Source organism: Notolepis coatsorum, assembly GCF_963971535.1.
Source record: "Notolepis coatsorum genome assembly, chromosome: 8".
Lineage (NCBI taxonomy): Eukaryota > Metazoa > Chordata > Actinopteri > Aulopiformes > Paralepididae > Notolepis > Notolepis coatsorum.
The window spans coordinates 72,539,616-72,565,726 of record NC_140172.1 but is presented as its reverse complement, the minus strand read 5'-3'; the positions used below and the strand labels follow the sequence as shown (position 1 = coordinate 72,565,726).

Below are 26,111 nucleotides of genomic sequence, written 5' to 3'. Positions count from 1 at the left end.
GATTTGCTAATTGCATCATTTCAAATCGCGATTTCGATTTAAAATCGATTATTCGTTCAGCCCTAGATGCGACCCTCTCTACACCGCACCCATACCTCAAATGGATCCACCATCAGCTCTATTTTCAATCTCTCAAAATGTTCAGTTGATATTGCATGCACTTATTTGTGTTTCATTACACGTATATGTGCATGCTTACCAACTGTTTTATTGCACCACTACTATCACCGACATCGGGAGATCCCCCCTTGAACGGCCCTTCTAAGGTTTCACTCCTCCACATTGCCTGTGGAGGAGTGGGGTATGTCTGGGAATGTTGCATTCATTTATTTTTATTTATTTAAAATGTTTTGGACTTCATGGTGTTTTTGTTTTGTTCTTGATTCATTGTGATGTTTCTTCTTGGCTTGTTTAAAGAAGACGTGTCCGGCCCATGGGGACATTAATGTGTGTTGTCGGGCCTTACAAATAAATTTGATTTGATTCGATTCGATTTGCTGCAAGTTTGAAATGGCACCTCCAACTATTGTATTGATGTTCCCCAGACCTACCGTGAAGAAGCTTGAACATTAAAAAATTATTGACATGTTTCTCAAGTGCGGTACTACTGCTTAGGTCCTCTGTCTAGACCCCTCTTGGCAGAGCCTGAGGTGTGGTCCCATTCTAGACCCATCTTGGCAGAGCCTGAGGTGTGGTCCCATTCTAGACCTATCTTGGCAGAGCCTGAGGTGTGGTCCCATTCTAGACCTCTCTTGGCAGAGCCTGAGGTGTGGTCCCATTCTAGACCTCTCTAGAGCCTGAGGTGTGGTCCCATTCTAGACCTCTCTAGAGCTTGAGGTGTGGTCCCATTCTAGACCACTCTAGAGCTTGAGGTGTGGTCCCATTCTAGACCTCTCTAGAGCCTGAGGTGTGGCCCCATTCCCTCCCATTCAACTCCAACACACACAGCAGACTAAAACAAAATGTGTAAACAATGTGCAATACGTGAGAAAGAGGCGTCCATACCTGAGCATCTTCAGCATCTTATCAGAGTTCAGCCCGTTTCCATTATCCATGAAGCTGAGGCACTCCTGCCCTTTGATCATGGTCTTATCAATCCAGAACTGTGTGGCCTGGACATCTGGGTCATAGGCATTATCTGGGAAAGACATCAGTTAGAGGTCAAAACATATGATGCAGCAGTGTTAGTGGGAGGTAGGGCTGAGCGATATGGAAGAAATCAATACGGTAATCATCATGATCACTAGGGCTGTCTTAAATACTTCGAAGCTTCGAAGCTTCGTTCGATGGCACAAGCTTCGAACATAAAAAAAAAATCGAAGTTAAAAAAAAAAAAAAAAAAAAAATTACTTCGATTTGTGTGTGTGTGCGTGTGTGTGTGTGTGTGTGTGTGTGTGTGTGTGTGTGTGTGTGAGAACTACCCATCCCAGTTAGGACAGCCGAATCCCGTCCAATCTTTCGCCGTCGACTAAAGACTCACTTCTTCAACCATTATCTGAAATGATAAAAAAAAAAAGAAAAAAAAAAGAAAAAAAAATCTAACCGTGACTAACCTTACTGTCATGCACTTTCCTAATAAACTAACCTACAATGTAACACGCAACACTTTGATAAACATTGTTACTCAGCTGATAGAGTTGTACCCTTCTTGCTGTCTTGTGGTACAGAACTTGTAAGTCGCTTTGGATAAAAGCGTCAGCTAAATGACTAAATGTAAATGTGTGTGTGTGTGTGTGTGTGTGTGTGTGTGTGTGTGTGTGTGTGTGTGTGTGTGTGTGTGTGTGTGTGTGTGTGTGTGTGTGTGTGTGTGTGTGTGTGTGTGTGTGTGTGTGTGTGTGTGTGTGTGTGTGTGTGTGTGTGTGTGTGTGTGTGTGTGTGTGTGTGTGTGTGTGTGTGTGTGTGTGTGTGTGTGTGTGTGTGTGTGTGTGTGTGTGTGTGTGTGTGTGTGTGTGTGTGTGTGTGTGTGTGCCGCGCGCGCATGGGGCCATTGGGTGGGGCCGGGGGACAAATACACTGGAGGAAATTAACCCAGCTCAGCACTGCCCAAATTATATCATCACTATTGCCTGTTTGAAGGATATCATCCTCAAATACATATACACCTACATGCCTTGTAGAATTCCACACATAAGAAAGAAAGATACTGGGATGAATAAACAAAATAGGAAATAAAATTTAGATAAGGTGCTACTGAGATGTTTTGGTGAGTTCTTTGTTTTTTTGTGGAAGTTGCCCTTCTTAAAAATGCATGAACATTCACTGATAATTGGTCTGTAGTGGAGTCTACAAGGTCTACATTGCCGGACCATGTAGAATCCGGACCTTGTAGACTGACATAATTCTGTGCATAGTTTAGTCTACACAGGCCATATTTCAAATAATCAAAATCTTACTTCATTCATCTTAAACATTCTTGATTTGGGGGATTGGTAGTTCCCATGAAATCTGAAGTTGTTCAAACGACAACAGCGATCCACCTTGAATTAAATCACACAGCCGAGTGAAACCTTGTTGGCTCAGTCACGAAAGGGGCTACTTAATTAATTAATCCAACCCACTTTATTTATAGAGCACATTTAAAAACAACAACGTTTATGAAAGTGCTGTACAAGTCCCACAACATAAGATATAAAAAAAAAAAAAAAAAAATTCGAAGCTTCGAATTAAAATCAAAGCTCGGCCCCGAAGCTTCGATTGCCAAAAAAAGCTTCGAAGGTCAGCCCTAATGATCACTGATAGTATATCAGTAGTATGTCATAGTGTTTTAGGGCGGAGATTATTTAGATTTTTTACAACTAGGGCTGTCAATCGATTAAAATATTGAATCATGATTAATCACTTGATTGTCCATAGTTAACGGTCATTAATCACAAATCTTTTGTCTGTTCAAAATGTACCTTAACACATTGACCGCCGGGCATTGTGCCCATCTCATACCCCTCTCTGTCACCGTTAAAAGCCTATGGAGATGTTTACCTTCTTTGCAGGGCTATAACTTTTAAAATTGTATTGCTATATTGACATTACTATGGCCCATTCAACATCGATTATCTATCGTTCAGGATGTGGGAACGTTATACTTTTTCATTCATACATTGTTGTGTTAATACCTTCTAGAATATAAGTATGTTTTTAATCTTTTCTGCTGTAATTCCAAAAACGCTAGTTATAGGCCCAAGATAGATTATCGATTGCCGTTTCTTTCCCATACACGCTATATTAAAAAATGTGTCCGCTATTGTGACATGAGTAGCCTCGGTTACAAATTTGGAATAAAATCCAAAACAACCTTGCAGTTGCAGTTACACTCCCCGCCAGCAGGGGGTGCTGCAGCCCCTGCCGCACCCCTAGTTCCCGCGTCCCTGAATGCTGCAGCCATTTTTTTTACCCTTCCCCAGATCTGTGCCTCGATACAATCCTGTCTCGGCGGTCTAGAGACAATTCCTTGGACTTCATGGCTTTGTTTGTGCTCGGACATGCACTGTCAACTGTGCAACCTTATATAGACGGGTTGTGTGCCTTTACAAATCATGCCCAATCAATTGAATTTACCACAGGTGGTCTCCAATCACGTTGTAGAAACATCTCAAGGATGATCAGAGGAAACAGGATGGAGTTGAGCAAAAAAAATTGTCATAGCAAAGGGTGTGAATACTTATGTACATGTGATATTAAATCTTTTTATTTTTAATAGGGATGCACCGAAATTTCGGCCACCGAAAGTTTTCGGCCGAAAATTGCCAAAAATGCACTTTTTTGGCACCTTTTTTCATTTTGTCATTATGGGGTATTGTGTGTAGAAGTTTGAGGAAAATAATTTATTTAATCCATTTTGGAATAAGGCTGTAACATAACAAAATGTGGAAAAAGTGAAGGGGTATGAATATTTTCCGGATGCACTGTATATTACTGGTAGTTCATACAAGACATTATCGTCCTCAAAGCCAATCTGCACTTTAACATAGGCCTGGGTCGTAAGAAAGAGGTCTAGCTGAGTCAATGTTGATGGTTTTGTTGAACATTTGTATTTCACAGGAGATAAACTGTATTCAAAGAAAGCTATTAAAATAGTCTTTGAATCTAAATATACTTTATTTGTGTTGATTTGACATTAATTCCATGATTTTACTGAAGTAAATATCTGTTACAAGCTTCGGTCTTAAACCCTTTGGAGGCCAAACCCGAGATAAGTCGGGTTAACTCGCCAAGCTCTGGGCGCCAAACCCGAGAAATCCCGGGTTTTAATCAATATTTCTTTTATTCGCTATATCCATTCATTTTTCATCCATCCAGCCTGACGTTATCATTGGGAATCGGTCTGAGCTTGCAAAGGGCAAATACCGCCGCCTAACGTCTCCCGGATGGTATTGCACATCATTGGAATCCCTCTGGCTGGGGCTGTGCATCAATCTAAGAAGTCCGGTCCAGGTTTTCCTTCTCGGGCATGCAGTATCGTTATAACACATTGACTGGGGACACTCGGAGCAGCGTGGATTATGTGTTATGGACATATAACGTATCAATAAACGCGATCAATATTTGGAATGGCGATCAGGAATTGGATTAATCTTTTTGCACTTCATCAGATGTGAGGTAAGGACTTTATGTTACGAATCTTGGGTTAATCCGATGTTCCTTTCACCGCCATCGGAGCGTGTGTGTGTGTGTGTGTGAGGTTCGCGCCGACCAAAGTACGGAGAAGCGATTTTTCAGACCCCGCTTCTGTTCGCCCATGATGACACATAACGATAATCTAGCGTTTATTTGAAAACTATTCATAAATCAAGCGACAAATGGCACGATTTCTAACAAAATACATTGAAGATCGATTTGCTGGAGTTTATTGAGATGAGACAGAACGCTCTAGAAATATATTCATATTCATCACGGTATAAAACGGAAATGTATGTATGAAAAACGTATCCGTTTCGTGCATGTTGACTGGAAGCAACTCACTGACGATCACCGTGTCATTTAGATCTATTGCTATTATATTTAATATATTTTAAGTAGGGATGCCCCGATCGATTGGCCAGCGATCGGTATTGGCCGATATTCAGTATAAATATGAGATCGGTGAATTCCGATAATGCTTTATTTTCGCCGATCGTGAAAACCGATCGAAAAACATGATCCAATTCTTAGCGGAGTTCTCACTCGCTAACTTCTCTCTCAGGCACACAGCTGCTGCTGCAGCGCACTGCCCCTCCTCCTCATCCCCCTCCCAGACTCATGTCAACAGAGGCTCTGGCAATAGTCTGCTCTAGTGCATGCGACCTCTGTGAGCTAACGTTAGCTACCTAGCTAACGTTACTGTTTAAACAAAATGACCCAGTCAACTATTCACTTTTAGCTTAATACATGAGGCAGTCTAACGTTATCTAGCTGGCTAGCTACTGATAGCTCCTGATATCAACAAATGCTCCAGCAATAGTCGAGTGCATGATACCTCCGTTAGCTAGGTAGCTAACGTTAGCTCACGTTAGCTCACTGTTTAAACTAAATGACCCAGTAAACTAAATAGTTCACTGAGGCGTTGTCTTAACGTTATCTAGCCGGCTAGCAGTAGCTACAGATAGCTCCTGATATCAATGTCTTATAACATTGATTCGATGCGTATTCGAGCCCCTGGCTTGCATCGCAGTCACGAAAGGGGCTAGCTGAGGGCATGCTGAATGTGATTTGACCAAAGCAGAGTATACACACAGACAGTGGAGCTGTTTGCAGATAGCGAGCATTTTGACTTGTTGCGTGGTGGCGATGTCTCGCAGATAATACAACTACAAGTATAATTATATAATATATATATTTTTAAAAAAAATATGATATATTAAAAAAAAATATATATATAAAACCAAAAACGCTCGGTATCCCTAATTTTAAGCACTCGCAAATAAATCCTAATCCTACATTGGATAAAGCACTGGCGCTGAAGGGCCATCAGCGCTCTATGCTGTTGACACTGGAAGTGTTAAGTAGAAAAATGCAATTTTTTTATCTAGATTAATTACAGAAATTTGTGAGATTAATTAGTAAAAAAAAAAAAAATCTATTGACAGCACTAATTAAAACCAAAAGATAGATGGAAACATTCTCCTTTTAAGCATTAAAACCAAAAGATAGATGGAAACATTCTCCTTTTTTTAAGCATTAAAACCAAAAGATAGATGGAAACATTCTCCTTTTAAGCATTAAAACCAAAAGATAGATGGAAACATTCTCCTTTTAAGCATTAAAACCAAAAGATGGATGGAAACATTTAGACGGTGGGCCGAAGGTTGCTAGAGGCTTCCGTTAATGAAATGATTGATCTGGTTTTAGAGAGTATATGTTATTGTAATATGAACTACATAATATACTATAATAACACATTTCCGTTTGTTGGCAACGGTTTTTGAGTCATATCTTTATGAAAATTAAAACGACCTACGTTTGTGAAAAGGGGCGTTGCTGCGGAACCAATCAAAACGCGTTACAATGTCAGGTGACTTGATTTCTCCCAATGACATTCCTCAAGCTCCGGAAACTAGGAAGTAAAATTGCGACTCGTCTGTTGACAACACTGGATTTAGCTCTGCATCGGTAAGCTCTCAATTCATATACATTACTATTGAAATGCATTTTTACTTAACTTTACAGCATTATTCAAACGTGATAGGAAGTTATGAGTCATCAGCAGTTTATATGCAGTCCGTTTTGACTTCCGATTACACATTGGAAAATGTTGTAGCCAGCTCAAGCCTCACATAGACTAACGTTACGTTAGCATTTTAACTCTCAGATAGCAATCTAACATTACGTTAGTGTAAATCAAACAACTCTAACCCAATACTAATAATAGTAACTTGTTTCACATTCCTGCTGTGTGTTACACTATGGTATAGCGGTCTGTGTTGTTGCCTGTGACGTTGTCACAACCGTTACATATGTACAAAATATACTGTCTCATAAATATACTCTTCCAATATATAAATATACATATAAATATATTGTTTTAGATGCTGTTGTCACTATGAATTACAAATGGGGGGCCCTGATGTAAACAAGACAAACGTCTTTCTCTGGTCTGCATCCCCTTAACAATAGTTTGATATTGGATGGTCCCTGTGCTGTTGTTTACTGTCTATCTGTATGTCATGTATGTAATATGTTATGATGAATTGAAAATGGGGGACCCTGATGTAAACAAGATGAAAGTCTTTCTCTGGTCTGCATCCCCTTAAACATTGTGTGTATTGAGCTGTACTGTACCCATTCTGCAATCTGTTAATATGATGAATAACGTTATCTATTGTAGTAACAATGTTCCAAAATGTATTGATTGTTTTTCTGTTTCCCCAGATGCTCAACCCTGGACCACACGACAGATATATTCTAGGCCTAATCTAACCCTAGCCTGAGGGTTATATAGTAATCATGCAAGCTCAAAGATTGAGCTCTTGAGGTGACTGGCCCTGCTCTATATCAAGAACCATTATCAGAGTGGCAACTGCAGGACCTGTATTTCCCAAAACAATGAATAACATGATTGAATGAGAGGCCATGGTAAACAGCACAGTGAATAAACAATGTGCAGTCCCCTTATATATATTGTTCTGGATAGAAGTGGGGCCAGGCTAATCTGCAAGAGCTCAACTTTTGAACAAGGATGGTCATCCTCTCACATAAGCTGTCCGGGGACGACTCACACAGCTCTCTACTCTCTGGGCCCTGGACTGGACACCCCTCCACTGTACTAGTTACACATTACACACATACAAATGACAATAACACTATGTAACAACCATCAAATGCACTCACAGCACACACATCCACACGCACACACTCACTTTAAACAAACAACTCACTGCAGCACCCACTTTAGAACACCTAAACACACTTTATATTTATTGGCAAAGAATTTGCACTACAACCCATACCTCATTACACCTTACTGTAAATTGTACCTAAATTGTACCTCATCCCATTTCTGCATTGTACTGTATAGTATATTGTAACTCAGTTACTTTTCTACTCTGCATTGTACATTGTCAGGACTGTACAGTGCGACATATATATTGCACGTGCTACAGCAACAGCGGTCTGTGCGATGGATGGATTTACTTCAATAGCACTGGTGCGATAGGGATTCGGTTCATATAGATACTCTTATTTTGAAAATCCTGTAGCGGTTCTCATTTCTTCCCACGCGCAGCTCCAGCTAGGCTCCGAAAGCTAGCAACGTTCAGGTGCATATGATACTCTTATTTTGAAAAAACTCTTGTGACAACTCGACAAGTCATATCCGCCCTATCCGTGCTTCTGCAAGCAGAGCAGCGCATTGGTCGGTTGGTGCGCACTGCTGCGTTAACACAGCAGTGCGCCTACACGTCCCGAAATAAGTCCGTGGTGTTTTTTTTCTTCTCGCAACGGGTCAAATGCATCTACATGCTTTGCACCGTCGCCATTCCTTTATGCGCACATCGCCCAAAATTAACGTTTATGTACCATTACAATCACTACAACGTTAGCAAGCTAACAAGCTAATCCTGATCAGAGGCAGAGGCGCAGAGCCAGCAGACACAGTGTGGACTGGGGAAAGGGAAATGGGGGGGCACTCTCTCCCCTTCCCTGTGTGTGTGTGCGTGCGTGCGTTTGGAAAGACGATGAAGTCACTAGTCAGGACTCAGGACAGGAGTATATTATAGTAAACTGAGGATGGACAGATAATGATGATATTCAAATATAAACAAGTTTCGAAAGGAGTGGAAGTTTGAAGACAGACTAGACTACAATATGATGCAGGGGTGGTGAGTTGAAACAGTGTGTGTGAATGAATGAATGAAAACTTTATTTAACAGATTGCAGAATGGGTACAGTACAGTACGGCTCAATACACACAATTGTTAAGGGGATGCAGACCAGAGAAAGACGTTTGTCTTGTTTACATCAGGGTCCCCCATTGTGTGTGTGTGTGTGTCCCAACCGACCCCACTTCTATGTTTCAATAAATTATTTGCATTTAAAACTATTAACGCTGACTCATTCCTTCAGTCCACTCAAAATTATGCTAATATTCCTTATGTTGTTTATGATATTAATTGAAAATAGCATATGAGAGTATCATAGTAATAATAACACATGGCGATATACTAAATGACAGCCAAACATGGCACTGCAACTAAATAACACAAATACAATAGGCACATTTGTGACTGTTACAAATATAACACGTTTTATACTTGTGCTACAAGATTTTGGCCTGTGCTACAAAACTATCAACCTCTGTAGCACCAGTGCTATATGCAAAAAAAGTTAACGTACAGCCCTGATTGTATGTATTATATATATTGAATAAAAAAGAAGCAGTGAAGCTAGACCAGCACTCTCAGGTTCAAGTATTTAATGGCAGCCTGAAACAAACATGTTTCGGAATTACATATTCCTAGCAAGCTATAACACTGACGAAGGAATATGTAATTCCGTTTGTTTCAGGCTGCCATTAAATACTTGAACCTGAGAGTGCTGGTCTAGCTTCACTGCTTCTTTTTTATATAATACTTAATGGGATTTCAGCACCCAGTGTAGAATCTTGAGAGCGCGGTCTAACTTGACATTTGATGTATATATTGAACACTTGTCTACGTACTTGACTTTTTTTTGTATTTACTTTTTCTCCCATTTTCTATATTTTCTCCCATCCCAATTTTCGTATCATCCAATTCAACCCTCCCCTGTCACGGACGCTGTTTCTTGCCTCCCACAAGCCGGCTGCAATATGGACTAAGTCATACATAGCACAAGTCCCCTCCGGTACTTGAGGTAACAGCAGTCGCATCTTTTCACCTGCGCAGCTCGATCTCTCAGTGGCGAGGAGTAACGCGTGGGAGGCTCACGCTGCCCCCGACACTTCCTGATTCTACTGCGCAGGCGCACCAACCGACCTGTAGGAGTCGCTGTCCACAACGCCTGATCCCCACCCATCAGTTTCCCACCCCCTAATACGGCCAATGTGTATTAGTACGGACGACCAGCTAAACTGAAAGCAAATGTGGAGCGCTGGGCTCGAACTGACGAGCCCAGCGTCTCCAGCATTTCGTGGCGAGCGCCTTGCCCACTACACCACGTAGCCGCCCAGTACTTGACTTCTATTTTATACTTATCTATTTTTATCTAGCACAATCTCTGGAGCAAAACAGAAAGAAGCATTTTATATGAAAGTATTCTGTACTTCTGTATGACAACCAATAAAGAAACTTGATCAAAAAATCAACATTCTGTTCTCTATTCCAGGCTAGATCTGACCTTCTGTGTTTATTGTGTCATACTGGGGAATAATATTAATATTATTATGTCCTATTGGGGACATAATTTTAAATTCTGAGCAATTCAATCGTTTTTTTATAGAGAGGACGTCTGACATTGATTGAAAACTGTTAACAGATTTCAGAATGGGTACAATACAGTACGGCTCAATACACACAATTGTTAAGGGGATGCAGACCAGAGAAAGACTTTCGTGAGAGACCAACAAAGTGAGGTATGTAATACATTTCGAATCAAATTGTGGTCGGTTAGATCTAACGTTAATATCACGTTATCCATCACGTCGGTATGGCTTAATACAGTGCGCCATCTAATGGCTAGAAAGCTCACCTGACGTCGGTATGGCTTAATACAGTAAGAAATACAATCTTATAGTAAGAAACAAAACACAAGTTGAACATAGTTTTGAACGTTTTATTACAATAGTATTTAGGTCGGATAGATCTCTAACGTTAATATCACGTTAACCATCTAAAGCTCATCTGTGACGTCGGTCGGTATGGCTTAATACAGTGCGAAATACAATCTTATAGTAACAAAACCATACACAAATTGAACATAGTTTTGAACGTTTTATTACAATAGTATTTACTGTCTCATGTTGCAATGTATAATCCAGCTAGCGTTCCAGTCAGATCCATTCTCCGTTGTTAACTTGTTGACAATGTTGGGGTCCCGATTCCCGTTTCTGTATCCTGATTGGTTTATCAGCTAGAGGTGTCCAAAGATATGCATGAGCAAACATTTAATTTAAATGTAAGATTACAAACACCGATGACCACCAGACGGCTGGCCAACAAACGTATTTTGACTCAACATAATAACTAGATATCACACACAAAGAATTGTGTAGTCTCCCAACATGGATCAATCAAGTTCACTTTAGACAGACTCGGCCTGCCATCTAATTCTCATTTTAAGCATTACAACCAAAATAACCCCAGGTTCCTCTTTCAAACATGCAGCTACTTTTCAGGAGACAAAATGAGGAAGTAGAGAAAATGGATGATAGGACTGGAGATGGATAGAGGGAGACAGGGAGAGAGTGAGACAGGGAGACAGGGAGAGAGGGATAGAGTGAGACAGGCATAGAGTGAGACAGGCATAGAGTGAGACAGGGATATAGTGAGACAGGCATAGTGTGAGACAGGGGGAGTGAGACAGGGAGAGTGAGACAGGGATAGAGTGAGACAGGGATAGAGTGAGACATGCATAGAGTGAGACAGGTAGAGAGGGAGACAGGCATAGAGTGAGACAGGGAGAGAGGGATACAGGGAGAGAGGCATAGAGTGAGAAAGACTAGAGACAAACTAGAGAGATATGGATAGTGAGAGTGAAAGAGTGAGACAGGGAGAGGGAGACAGGGATAGGGCTGCCGCGGTTACCACATTATCGCGGTATCGCCATCACGTCACGCCCACCGCAGAGTCAAGCTGATTACCGCATCACCAACTGTTTTTAATATATATATTTTTTTATAATAATAATAATTATTATAGTTGTTGTTGTGAAGGGCCAGATTAAACTGAATATATATATGTATCGTTTGATATACTTTGTATATTATTTATATATATACACGGAATATCCCTTTACCTGCGTACAGACCAGAGTAATATTCGCTCTCCTATTGGACAGCGCCCCCAGGCGCCAACGCGCAAGCCCCCAACGGCAAGTTCAAAGACAACTGCAGGCATGTCAGAACATGCCCAGAGTCCGCGTAGTAATACGAGACAAGGACTGAGGTTGGGACTAGATATTCACTTAAGTATAAATACGGTGCAGGTGTAAACAGCAGTAGTTCATTCAGTACCTTACCCACCTTCACCACGAGTCAACGTGCAGTGAAGTGAGCAACCTTGCGTCTAAATAGAGCATTGAGAACCGCGTGCGAATAGAATGTTAAAGTGTCAGAGTTTAATGAAGTAACGTTGAGTTCGACTTAATCTAATGTGAAGTCAATAGTCGATCATTTATTGTATATCGTGCGGCCACAGTTCTTCCGTGTGTAGCATTACCCATCGGTTCGTCGTGTCTTTAGCTAGTGCACTTATCCAGGCTGTGTGGCCTAAATACGTCGCCCACACCCGAGGAGTCCTAGGCGAGAACCGTTGGACATGTACACAGGAGAATCGGCGCCGGCGATTGCAGAACCATTCCTGGTTGGATTATATTGATTTGGGACGTGACTACCGGAGAAGAGCACCGTTGATTTCCACTATCGTTTGGGATTTAACCTCGTGAGGATTACCACTCGGGCCTGCCTCGTGGACGGGGCTGGCTAGCTGTCGTCAATGCTGTCGAGCATCTTGGATTACAACTATTGCTTTTGTCTGCTGCTCAAGGGAGTACAAGCACCGACTCCTGTACCTGGAGTCTCTTTATTCCTCGTTGACTCAGAAGGAGTACCCGAACATTCCTCTACCCTCCAGGCCTTACACCCCGGAGGGAACCCATTGTCTCCAGTTGGTACCGGTGTTGCCCTATATAATTGCTACTATACAACAGGTGGCGTCAGCTTAGACCCATCATAGGATTCCTGCTATTCTTAGTGACTTATGCTCTTTTTTTTTTATAAACAAAGTTTTTTATTCAAAGATTACATATCCTGCATACAGATGTCATGTCCTTTGTTGTTTCCTTACTGAATATCCCTCCCTCCCGCCCCACCCAGAAAAATAAAAAAGACAGTACAAAAGTAAATAAATACATACAAAATAAAACAAGACAAATACAAAATGTGACATTAGGATCCACTTTAACAGCAATATGGTACTCTTAAAGGATAAGTATATTTGCTATGGATATAATGAAACATAAGTGCAACTCCAGGTCCGATACACCAGTGACTTATGCTCTTGACTGACTTTACGTATATTCTTCGCCATACAAGCGCGACCCTAATTCTCATTCTGTAACCTAACGTTGCCTAATAATAATAAATTACCCTCCAATAGTATTTCTGTGTCAATGCCGTGTTCTTGTGGGTGTTCACCATCTATATTTGATGTACTGTTTGGCCAGTAATTAAAGTACATAACTAGCAGTGGTTTAATCTATCACAATCTTTAATACAGTCAGGGTTTTGTAACCCCTCAGTTACAGTTGTGTATAGCCTATTTTCTTCACGCCATGTGTTCAAAAGTTTCCACTCGCAGTTGCGCAGTTAACATTGACTGATCGAACCCCAGAACTTGTTTTGCTGCTACGGAAAGTTTTCGCTTTGAATCTGCTAAAAACATCCCAACAACAACCCAATCGAAGGGCATTCGGATGCCGTAAATGCTGCCGTTTTGATCCCGAAAGAAGACGGAGTGGTCACGGTTAGCGAGGACAGGTAAGTTCTGGTTCTGGAGCAGTAGATATGCTATATTGTGTGTGTGTGTGTTGTGTGTGTGTGTGTGTGTGTGTGTGTGTGTGTGTGTGTGTGTGTGTGTGTGTGTGTGTGTGTGTGTGTGTGTGTGTGTGTGTGTGTGTGTGTGTGTGTGTGTGTGTGTGTGTTGAGCGCAGTTGCCCAAGTTAACGTTAGCAAGTTGGCTCCGTCTATTATCTATTATTATTAGCGTCTATTATTTCGCACCATTTCAGCAAAACAGTAAAAACATTGACCATGACAGAAAGTATATAAAGGTGCTGAGTAGAGGCAAGAGACCCAGATGGGCCTATACGGGGCCTCAACTCATTAAATCATTGGATACTTTTTTTTTTTTTTTTTTTTAAACTAAAGTAAAGTGAAATAAGTTCATAAAACAATTTTCATAATATTAAGATAATAATAAGATAATAATAATGATAACAATAATAATCAAAGTAATAATAAAAATAATAACAAAAACAACAACATTAACACTTTGATCGCCATGGGTTAAATTCATAATTTACCATCCCTCGCCAGCTCTATTTGTCTATGGAGAAGTTCCCCTTCTTTGCAGGGCTATAACCTTTTAAATTCTATTGCTACATTGCCATTATTATGGCCCATTCAATGTCCTATATGTATTGTTCAGGGTGTAGCAACGTTAAACTTTTTCATTCACATATTCATACTAAAATATGGTCTAAAGTATAAGTATGTTTTTATCGTTTTCTGCAGCTTTCTTCAGTACGTGATTTATAGCCCTAAATGCATTATATTGATGATGAAATACAGTTTGGTAGCGATCGGCGCGAGATGAAAAATTTCAACTGGACGTACTTCTAGAATGATCTACGTATGATCTGATGATGACCGGATGGGCGGGGGATCGTTTATAATTCCGTGGGCAGCGTTAGATGATTCATCCAGAGTGGGTCATATGTTCATCATAGCAGTTATAACGCTGAATCTTACCGTATGTTCCTCGCGCCGTTGGACGATCAGCGTGGAGTAGACCGTTTTCGATTATGGGATGTTGATCCTGATGAACCATTTCCAGGTTGTATAATACTATATACGTCCAAATAACGTTGTTTATTGAATTAGGGCTTGCGATTGATCATCCAGTGTGTTGAGATGGAGTCCGGCTACCGATCGCGAGTGCCCGGAGCACATATGGATGGGCACTTCCTGTTTGGCGCGCCCCTCCCTCTTGGCCGATCTGCCGATCGGCCACCAGATGGCGCTCTCGAACCGTTAGACAGTTGAGTGGAGCTCACCAGTACATCTCAGGGCTCCAGAAAGGAAATATGATTTCGATGACAGATTTTTGAAATATTGACATCAAAGACAAGTTACGGCGTCTTCGGCAGAATGAGCATTGCTAGGAATGACGTCTAAACTGGCCATCAGCGATTAAAGTGTTAATAATTAGTCTAAACAAATTAACACTTTGATCGCCATGGTTAAAATTCATAATTTACCATCCCTCGCCATCTCTATTTGTTCCCCTTCTTTGCAGGGCTATAACTTTTTAAATTGTATTGCTAAATTGACATTATCATGGCCCATTCAAGGTCCTATATGTATTGTTCAGGGTGTATCAATGTTATACTTTTTCATTCACATATTCATACTAAAATACGGTCTAAAGTATAAGTATGTTTTTATCGTTTTCTGCAGCTTTCTTCAGAACGTGATTTATAGCCCTAAATGCATTATATTGATGATCAAATACAGTTTGGTAGGAATCTGTGCGAGATAAAAAATTTCAACTGGATGTGCTTCTAGAAGTTACTACGTATCATCTGATGATGACCGGATGGGCGGGGGGGCCGTTTATAATTCCGTGGGCAGCGTTAGATGATTCAACCAGTGTGGGTCATATGTTCATCATAGCAGTTTATATGGAACACGTTAGAATATAACGCTGCAACTCACCGTGGCTTCCTCGCGCCGCTGGCAGATGAGCGTGGAACAGATTTTTTTCTATTATGGGATGGAGAAATGCCCGATCCATTTCCAGGTTGTATAATAGTATATACGTCCAAATCATGTTGTTTTTTACTTTTTTCGAGTTATTTGCACCGATCGATGTTCACTGTGTCAAGACGGAGTCTCTCTAACGATAGCGAGTGCCCGGACGACATATGGATGAGCAGTTCCGGTTCAAAGGGTCATTTCCGGTTGGCGATCTGCCGATCGGCCACCAGATGGCGCTCTTGAACCGCTAGAGAGTTGAGTGGAGCTTTGCAGTGTATCTCAGGGCTCCAGAGGGGAAATATGATTTCGATCACAGATTTTTGAAATATTGATATCAAAGACGAGTTACGGCGTCTTCGGCAGAATGAGCATGGCTAGGAATGACGTCTAAACTCGTCATCGGCGACCATAGTGTTAACATGAAACTGTAAAACAGTTTGTGACCATTAAGTGACATTAATGGTTTTATGAGATTGAAACTATTCATTTAATAATGTATATTTAAGCTTGGATTTGAGTGATGAAATAGATGAGCAAATTTTTATTATGGAGGGTTTTGAATTCCAAATAGTAGGACCTCTAAATCTTATACTGAAGAAGAAGAAGAAGAAGAAGAAGAAGAAGAAGAAGAAGAAGAAGAAGAAGAAGAAGAAGAAGAAGAAGAAGAAGAAGAAGAAGAAGAAGAAGAAGAAGAAGAAGAAGAAGAAGAAGAAGAAGAAGAAGAAGAAGAAGAAGAAGAAGAAGAAGAAGAAGAAGAAGAAGAAGAAGAAGAAGAAGAAGAAGAAGAAGAAGAAGAAGAAGAAGAAGAAGAAGAAGAAGAAGAAGAAGAAGAAAGGGTCGGGGGGGGGTAACCGCCGGGGGCTACCACCCCTGCCCGCGACACAGAGTGAACGGCGCACGACCAGAGGGGAGACTTCGAACCCCCCCCCCCGCCTCTCCCCATGAGGGAGAGGGGAGTTGGGAACCGCGGCGGCGCGCGAGGGGCTGGAGCCACACTGCGCTCAGGTTTTATGGTACTCGTTAAGTCGGGCTCGCCCGGTCTTCCCCGGCCGCGGCTCACCCATCCTTTCGGGGGGGATCCGGACACCGGTCGGGACAGAGCCCTGGGGACTACAGGTATTCACTCTTGGTCGACGGGAAGGGGAGAGAGGCGCGCGCCTCAGCTCCTCAACAGAGCCGTCCACCGTCTACCTCGAGTGAGCCTCACGTTGTACCTCACTCAAGCGTCAATAAACAGTGTTCACTGTCCAGTAGCCTATGTTGTCTGTGTTTCACTTTCAATAACGAATGCGTGCTTGCCGAATCCCAAACAATATTCATGCTGCAAAGTCATCCTCTAAAGATAGACATTTAGACTAGAGGCAGGCTATATCTATAGAGCAGACCTGGGCATTGTACGGCCCGCGGGCCGATGATTCTGACCGGCCCGCGAAAGATTACATGATAATAAAAAAATATAAATTTTTTTTTTTTTTTTTACTTTTTTATTTTCATGTCAACGTTCACACGCACAATATACGCTTACCTAGGATTTGACTTGATTCAACAACAAAGCAGTCGGGGCAAGCCGAAAACGGTTGAAAGTGTGGTTATTTGAAGTTTGGATTTCTTTTTTCACAACTGAGGTCGGTAGATTAAATTTTTTGAGACTAAAGTACAGAAAAAAGGTACCGTTGGGTACCGGTATCGATTCACAGGTACCGGTACCGTATCGGTTCAAATGTGAACGGTACCCATCCCTACTGAACACACAACTGCAGGGCAAGGGCATTTTTGCTCATGAAATGCATAGCCATGTGAAAGCCTTCATGACAAAGTTGCAATTAATTTCAAGGCAACTAGGCAGCAACAATCTCAAACACATGAAAACCCTGAAAGAAGTCAAACCATCAGCTGATCACCGGCACAGGTACTCGGCACAGGTACTCATCCATGTTGGGAGCACTGCATGATGAATTTTCAAGGCGTTTTCAAGATTTCAAAAAGGTTGAGGATGAAATGCAGCTGGTTTCCTCTCCCTTTACCTGCAGTGTTGATAGTGCACAAACTGATGTTCAGCTTGAACTCATTGACCTGCAGTCTGATTCACTACTGAAAGAGCACTTTAAGTCAGCATCACTGCTAGAGTTCTACTCTGCTCTCAAGGAGGAGAACTTTCTAAACATGAGGAGACATGCTCAGAAGATGTTGGTTCTCTTTGGATCCACCTATATGTGAACAGACACTCAGTCATGACGTTTACCAAGTCCAGGTACAGATCCTCTCTCACTGATGAACATCTGGCAGCTGTGCTTCGCATCTCCACCTCAGACATGCAACCTGACTTTGATGGACTTGTTAAAGCTCAACAGAGACTGGATTTCTCACACTGAATGAAAAAAAAAGAGCTGAAGAACACTAAAATGTGGAAATATAACAAGTGAAATGGGACACTTGATTTTTTTTTTTTTTTTTTTGCACAGTTCTGAAAACATTAAATGTTTAATATAGGCATGTAAAGTAAAAAAGGCTACTGGGACACTTTTCTTTACACAGTTCAGTGACATGTCTTGTTTATTTTGGCTATAAGATGATGTGATGTCTTTAGAAAGCTAAGAAAATCCTTGTTTCAATAGTATATGAAACTCAAAATAATAACTTTATTTGTATAGCACTTTTTCATACATGCCCTTTGCTATTAATGTTTCACATTTTGTTTATCATTTTGGAAATAAATTCTATTTGAATAAATGATATTTTTGAATTGCCAAATAATAACATACACTCTTACCAGGGGTCAAAACAATGCCATTTACTGCTTTTTATATAGAAATCAAATGTATATTATGCATAATTGAGTTTGGAATTTTGGCCCGGCCCTCCAACATATTTTCAGTTGCTCATTCGGCCCCCCGGGAAAAATAATTGCCCACCCCTGCTATAGAGAATAAGACTACTAAAAAAAAAAAAAAATCATTCAAATTATTATTTTTTTGTTACCGCGGCGGTTTCAATAGCTTCGCAAATTTGTGCGGTAAGGAAAAAATCAATACCGCGGCAGCCCTAGGCTCTGCTGTCTTATTGACAGACTGACTCTGGCTGACTTGGTGACAGCTAGCTGGCTACAGCAGTGTAGTGTAGTGTGGTCTGCCTTATCATCCAAGACCACAGCTGAGAGAGGACATGGTATCTTTGAGAAAGACAGTCTGTTAGGAAAGGACTTCAAAAGGGCAGTCAGGTGGCGTAACGGAGATTGCGTTCGTCACCAACCCCGGAGCGGCTGGATTCGCCTGTTCGAATCCAGCTCACAGCTCCGGGGTTGTCACCAGCTTGGCTGGCCGTTCACACTAATACTGCCAATTGTATTAGAGGGTGGGAGAAGCTGGCGGGGTGGGTCCGGGTCGTTGTAAAACAGTTCGGTCGGAGTGCCTGCTAAGCGCGGATAGGATCTAAGTGGGATAGTGTGATCCTTCCACACGCTACGCCCTCTCAGTGAGAATCCGCGCTGCCAGGTGAAAAGAAGCGGTTGATTGGCTGGACGTGTGTCGGAGGAAGCACGTGTTAGCCTCCACTCTCCCAGACCGACTGTGGGGGATTGGGAATTGGCATAACGACTAACATTGGGATGGGAGAAAATTGGAGGAAAAAGGAGGGGGGGAAAAGATAAAAAAAAAAAAAAGGAAAGGACTTCAAAATATAAAATTTGAAAGTGGCTGCATTGCACAACAGAAAACATTGTGCGATTACTTGGACCAGTGTTGCTACTAGAGCTGCCGCGGTTACCGCATTACCGCGGTATCGCTGTTACATCACGCCCACCGCAGAGTTTAGCTGAATACCGCATCACCGCTGTTTTTTATAATAATACTCTCAACCAAAGCAATGAAACAATTTTGATTGACAGTCGATTCTGCCAATTACGTCACACCGCTTGCACCCGCCTCTGCTGTTACCACCAATCAGCAAGCGCGTATTTGTTTTTTACTTCCTGAATGTCAGCCATTGATCAAAGCTCACAACAAGACTAATAACGTTAGCTCCCCGCCGGAGTGGACTACCATCGCTCCTCAGGAGTATTAAACGAGGCATAATGATTTTACTGCAACGAATGTCATAATAAAAGCCCTTCGTTCTATACACTTTGTCGGAAATTAACGTCAGACTTTAGGCTTATATCATATATAAATATATTAGCTAATTAGGAACATTGATTAAGTTAAAAGTACATCATATAAGTTGGTTTTCCTTTTACATTGAGAGGCTTTTAGGCCAAGGTTAAAGGGGCCCCTTATCTCCAGAAAGGTGGCTGGTCAGTGCGGGGTGCATGCCTGTGCATTTTCCTGTTACATAACTATGCATCCTGTCCGAGCTGGATCATATGGGAAAGGACACAGGTGTCTCACACTTGATTGGTCAGCCAGCGAAGACACCCTAGGTCGGACGAGTATATCAGACCATTTAGAATAGAGGAAAGGAGAGCTCCTTGGCCACTCTGCTATGCTACATTGCTGTCAACAAGCCTGTCGTGATCCATGGACCACCCGATAATTCATGTAATTATTCTTTCTGATTATTCAATAAATGCAATACATGATGTTTGAACTCATTGTCCAGTGTCTAACTGTCCATATCCTTTTGCCCTGATTCGAGGAGCAAACAAATCTACCCACAACTTGTCTGATTGAAAACTTTATTAACAGACCGCAGAATGGGCACAACTCAGCACGCTCTGCCTTGCTATGGTCCGGTAAATACGCTGATGTTATTGAATGTGTAACTATGCCACAAAACGAATGCCTTTGTTAATCATAGTAACTTTATAATAAGAAGAAGAAGAAAGAAGAAGAAGAAGAAGAAGAAGAAGAAGAAGAAGAAGAAGAAGAAGAAGAAGAAGAAGAAGAAGAAGAAGAAGAAGAAGAAGAAGAAGAAGAAGAAGAAGAAGAAGAAGAAGAAGAAGAAGAAGAAGAAGAAGAAGAAGAAGAAGAAGAAGAAGAAGAAGAAGAAGAAGAAGAAGAAGAAGAAGAAGAAGAAGAAGAAGAAGAAGAAGAAGAAGAAGAAGAAGAAGAAGAAGAAGAAGAAAGGGTCGGGGGGGGGTAACCGCCGGGCGCTACCACCACTGCCCGCGATACCGAGTGAACGGCGCACGACCAGAGGGGAGACTTCGAATCAGTGTTTCACTTTCAATAACGAATGCGTGCTTGCCGAATCCCAAACAATATTCATGCTGCAAAGTCATCCTCTAAAGATAGACATTTAGACTAGATGCAGACTAGACTACAAAAAAAAAACGCGGCGGTAGGAAATATTTTGCTAATTTGTGCGGTAAGGAAAACATCAATACCGCGGCAGCCCTAGTTGCTACACGTCTGCTTTTTAAATGTAAAGCCAATTGAAAAATGTAGTGGTTTGTGCTAGAAGGCAGGCATTTATAGTATTGTCTAGGCTTGGTCGGTATGACGGTATTACGGTATACCAGGGTATTTAGAAATCCAGACGGTATTGAAAATCAATACCGTCTAAACGGAGTTTTGTTGTAGTGCACACACGCGCCAGCAGAGGGCGAGACCAGTCCTCACTAGTAGAGCGAGGCATGCAGAGCTGGTTGTCTACACACAGGAGGAGGAGGAGGAGGAGGAGGGGAACCCCGCTTCAGTGGGTGAAATTAAATGACACACTTACCGTTGCTGGTGCTGCGGGCTAACTGGCTATTCTGAGAGCTAACTGTAGTGTTGTGTATGATCACAACGGTGTTCACGCTTTACGGTAATGTTGCGACAGTGCTGTGAAAATACCATAACGCGTTGTGGTAACAAGAGTGTGTGTTGTTGTTGTTGTGTGTAGGATGCTGCGGGCTAACTGCTACCATTCTGAGAGCTTAACGTTAGCACTAGATTGCTGCGGGCTAACTGCTACCATTCTGAGAGCTTAACGTTAGCACTAGATTGCTGCGGGCTAACTGCTACCATTATGAGAGCTTAACGTTAGCACTAGATTGCTGCGGGCTAACTGCTACCATTCTGAGAGCTTAACGCTAGCACTAGATTGCTGCGGGCTAACTGCTACCATTCTGAGAGCTTAACGTTAGCACTAGATTGCTGCGGGAGAACTGGCCATCTCCGTGATTTGTTTACTTGGTAACACGGGTTGCCACCCCCCCCCCCCCCCCCCCCGCTGATGATAATGAAAGTCATACCATCATATACCGTATACCGGGGTATTAGGTAATCAAGGTATAACGGTATGAAAAAAGTCATACCGCCCAAGCCTAGTATTGTCATTACGGTACATGCTTTGTCATGCAATATAGTGCAATGTCACAGGTCATTGGCCATGGCTGTCATTTAATGAAATTCACCTGCTATTTGATTACAGCCACCCGTTGTATTTGCGACCAAGATGTCTGTGATCGAATACTATTTCCCCAAGGGGATCAATAAAGGAATAACTTATCTTATCTTATGAATAGAGAGGCACATAAGGACCCAATAAAGGACAATTATCATAATAGCTTGGTTATGAATGGGATTGACTTATATGAATGTGCTTGAATGGGTTGCTGTGGGGGGGGGCAGTAGATGCCACATAGTAGTATTGAGCTGCATTCAGATCAGATCCCACAGTGCAGGAAAACCTTAAAGAAATGTATGCAGTGGTGTGCGGCAAGACAGTGGTTTACCGTCCCTATAGCATTCTAGCTGTAGATGAGCTATGAGATCCTGGATCTGCCCCATCATCACAGTTCCTGTACCTGGATCTGCCCCATCATCACAGATACTGTACCTGGATCTGCCCCATCATCACAGATCCTGTACGGCTGGGCGATATGGCCAAAAAAGTTATCACGATAACATTTTTCATATCGTTCTATATTATTAGTATTAAAAAATATATATATATATTATTTATAACAGCTACTGTTTTGTGAGGGTTTGTTATTGGATCATTATCTCTGAAATTGCAGTCATGAAATGTGTTTTGATTGTGTGAATAAAGCAGATTTTTTTTATTTTAAAAAGGAATGGGGGTCAAAAGTCACCGCAAAAGACCATAGAAACACCTGAAAACCTTGAATAACACGTGTGAAATGGTCACTGTGGTTTGGTATCAGCAGCAATGCAGCACAAATACGCAAAACAGTAACACACAAACATATAAAAGCATGTAGTAAACAATAATCAAAAAGATTATACATTCAAGTAAGATCAAAGGATTGGAAGCGGTGTCCGGTGACTCACCAACGAGCTCAGCGATGGCGCTGAAAGGCCAGGTGTGGCTGGTGGAGTTGGTATGAAGGTACTTGGGGCAGAGCTGCCAGGGGGAGGAGCAGATACAGAGTGTTACAACACAAGGGGGAGGAGCAGATACAGAGTGTTACAACACAAGCAGGTTTACAGAGAAGTGAAACTTATCACATTAGCCAATTTAAAATACACAGGATATGATGTCAAATAACATACATCCAGCCTAGTTTAAACCACATCCTACATTTTTGCCCTTGTTTGATGAGTGCATAGGAAAGTGAAATGCGCCAAGACAGCAAAACGTTACCCATATATATTGCCTTGCATCAAGAAGCAACGTAAAGCTTAGCTAACATTTCTTTGCCCTAGTTACACTATCCTTCTGTCACATACTCATAAAGATCTAGCTATCATCTCCCCTGCTCTATAACCATTTACATTTTACATTTAGTCATTTAGCTGACGCTTTTATCCAAAGCGACTTACAAGTTCTGTACAGGTCAGCAGGAAGGGTACAACCATTTCAGCTAAGCAACAATGTTCTCAGGTACTGAATGTAACTTGTAACTGTATTGATTTAAACTTTTAATTATGTTCAACTCTGCTCCTGTAAAATTTCAGTCCACTTGAATAAACAGAACAGTATAAACCAGCTACTGTCACGTATTTTAAACTTGGATATGTGAGAGTTGTAATAAGATATTTAAGGATAAAATAGATGAAACACTTTTGAGGGTATTTATTATAAAAAGTGAATAAGCAAGGTACAATTGAAACTGAAACAGACAGGCCGGTCGTGTAGAAAAGAAATGCAGTCAAGTCAGTGTCCCGTCAGTCCGTCCAGTCAGTGCAGCAGTGTCCAGCAGAAGTAAAAGCAGAGAAGTCCCCTCCTTCCCTGTCAGAGTGTTTTATTAGTGACCCCATAGTCCAGTGTGTATGTGTCTTTGTCCTGAGTGCACGTTGTGTGTCTTTGTGTATTGGTCAGCCTGTATGTCCGCCGTGCATGAGTGCGTGGTACGCACATTTACGTGCACATATGTGCGGGCGTCTGTCTTATCGATAATGATCTGTGATTGATAGAGAGTGAGGTACTCAGCCTGCATCTGGCCGGGGCAGTATACAGCCATATATTCAGCAACTTTTGGCATCTTGTGTCAATGAGTTAAATTGATGGTTCGTTTTGTGGAGGTGCCATTGATAACGATCTGTGATGTGGCCATCTGGCGAACTGTTGTTGTGGCGTTTGGTGTAGAGGGAGTGAGGGAGAGAGAGAGGGGGAGGGAGAGGTTTGGGGCCTTGTGTGTGTGAGCTTGTCAGAAGGTCAGAGTGTGTGTATCTGTATGGGGCATGGGGGAGAGGAAAAGAGTCCATCCCCCTCCTCTCATTTGCCTCTCAGGTATCCTCTGTTAAAAGCCTAATGGGGTAGGGCGGCTGGGTGGCGCAGTGGGCAAGGCGCTCGCCACCAACGCAGGAGATATCGAGGAGGTATCGAGCCCAGCTTTCTGCGTTGCTTCCGGCTTGGCCGGCCGTCGTACTAACACAATTGGCAGTGTTAGAGGGTGGGAAAGCCGGTGGGTGGGTCCTGGTCGTTGTAAACAGCGACTCCTACAGTTCGGTCGGGGCGCCTGCTCAGTGAGGAAAGGATCTAAGGGGGGTAGTGTGAATTTTCCACACGTTACACCCTCTCAGAGTCCGCGCTGCCAGGTGAAAAAAAACGGTTGATTGGCTACACATGTGTCGGAGGAAGCATGTGATAGCCTCCACTCTCCCAGACCGACTGTAGGGGGCAGGTGCGCAGCGACCAGGAAGGGGATTGGGAATTGGCATAACGAGTAACATTGGGATGGGAGAAAAACGGAGGAAAAAGGAGGGGGAAAAAGATAAAAAAAACAAAAAAAAACTAAAGGGGTAACTGCGTTATCTCTTTTAAGCCTACGGGCCCCTCCTGGGGCTCATTTACCACTGATGCTTCTCTGTACCGTAACTCTGAGTATTGCGGTCCGACCGTCCGGATATCTTTTCTTAGAACACGGGACGTTCGTATAGATAATTGTCAGAGTTATGAATGCCCGGGAGTGTATGCCGTTCCAGTTCGACTGATTGTGTGTGGCTTCGGTGATTCGATACAGGGGTTTAACGGCTTCAGCTGGGTTTTGATTATCAGTTAATCAATGCAGATTCAATTTTGTGCGTCTGTATGTGTACTGTCGTGAGTCACGTTGGTCTTATTTCACCCTCCGTTATACGTTATTTGTTCCGTATGCCGTTTCATATCTGTGTCTCGTATGTGCACGCTGTGCAGTTTGTTTACGTTGGTAACGTGGGTCGCTAAGGAATTTAGGTTTGAGGTTGAAGAAAGTGCAAGTTTACTAGTTTAGGTTGAAAGACGTTTCAATTAGAGTTGTTCCGATACCGATACCAGTATCGGAAATGCCGCCGATACTGCCTAAAATGCTGGTATCGGTATCGGCGAGTACCCTCTAATGTTGCGCTCCGATACCATATGACGTAATTTATCAACAACACTGCGGACGTTGGGCTCTGTAGATACTTTATATACTCATACTTCGCTGGGTGAGCATTGTAAAACAAACGTGTGCTTAATCGACCGTGAATTAAAGTGTCAATTGCCATTAACAGCAGAGCAGATACTTTCTTAAAATGCCATTGTCCCGACAGCGCTGTTGACGGGGAGCTCTGATGAGTTCGCTTGGTGGCTGGTGTTATTAGCATTGAACAGCTAACCGAAAGCTAGCTTTGACGTTACCTTGGCTAAAGTTGGGGCTATTAATAATCCAGCAATAATGACTGCAGATCTGCAAGCAAAGTACAGCAAGTTGGCAAAGGAGTATTCCAAGTTAAATCACAATGTCACCGGCAGTAACGTTAGTCTTTCCATATAGCGGTAGCTCATGCTAGCTAACCTAGCTCACGGTAACGTTGTCATTGCACAATTGCACGTCGCGTACACAATTAATGACATGTTGCGGACAGCCATATCGGCGACAATGTTTAGCTTTTAGTGCCAAATGATAAGAGTCTGAGGCGGAGTCTCAAAAGAGAATGTTGAATATTTATTGTGCAAAAATCACAACAACAGAGCCTCTGGTACTAAACGGAGCCTTCTTGTGGAAGCAAGTGCAGCAACGAATAATGTCCGTGTGGAACTAATGTGCCAACAACCTTTCCGTGGGTGAACTCATTGAGATAGTTTTCAATTACTGATACTAATACTAATCTATACAATC

The 26,111-nt window shown here is 42.1% G+C and overlaps 1 protein-coding gene across 1 annotated transcript in view; it reads right to left on the bottom strand.

Moving 5' to 3' along the window:
* morc3a (MORC family CW-type zinc finger 3a) overlaps positions 1–26,111 on the bottom strand; it is a 150,441-nt gene that overhangs the window by 113,817 nt on the left and 10,513 nt on the right. Inside the window, exons 2-3 of the mRNA XM_084320456.1 lie at positions 22,858–22,930; positions 1,006–1,138 (exon numbers count right to left, since the gene is read on the bottom strand). Of these exons, the coding sequence (XP_084176582.1) occupies positions 1,006–1,138; positions 22,858–22,930 (206 nt within the window). The remainder of the gene's footprint in view (positions 1–1,005; positions 1,139–22,857; positions 22,931–26,111) is intronic.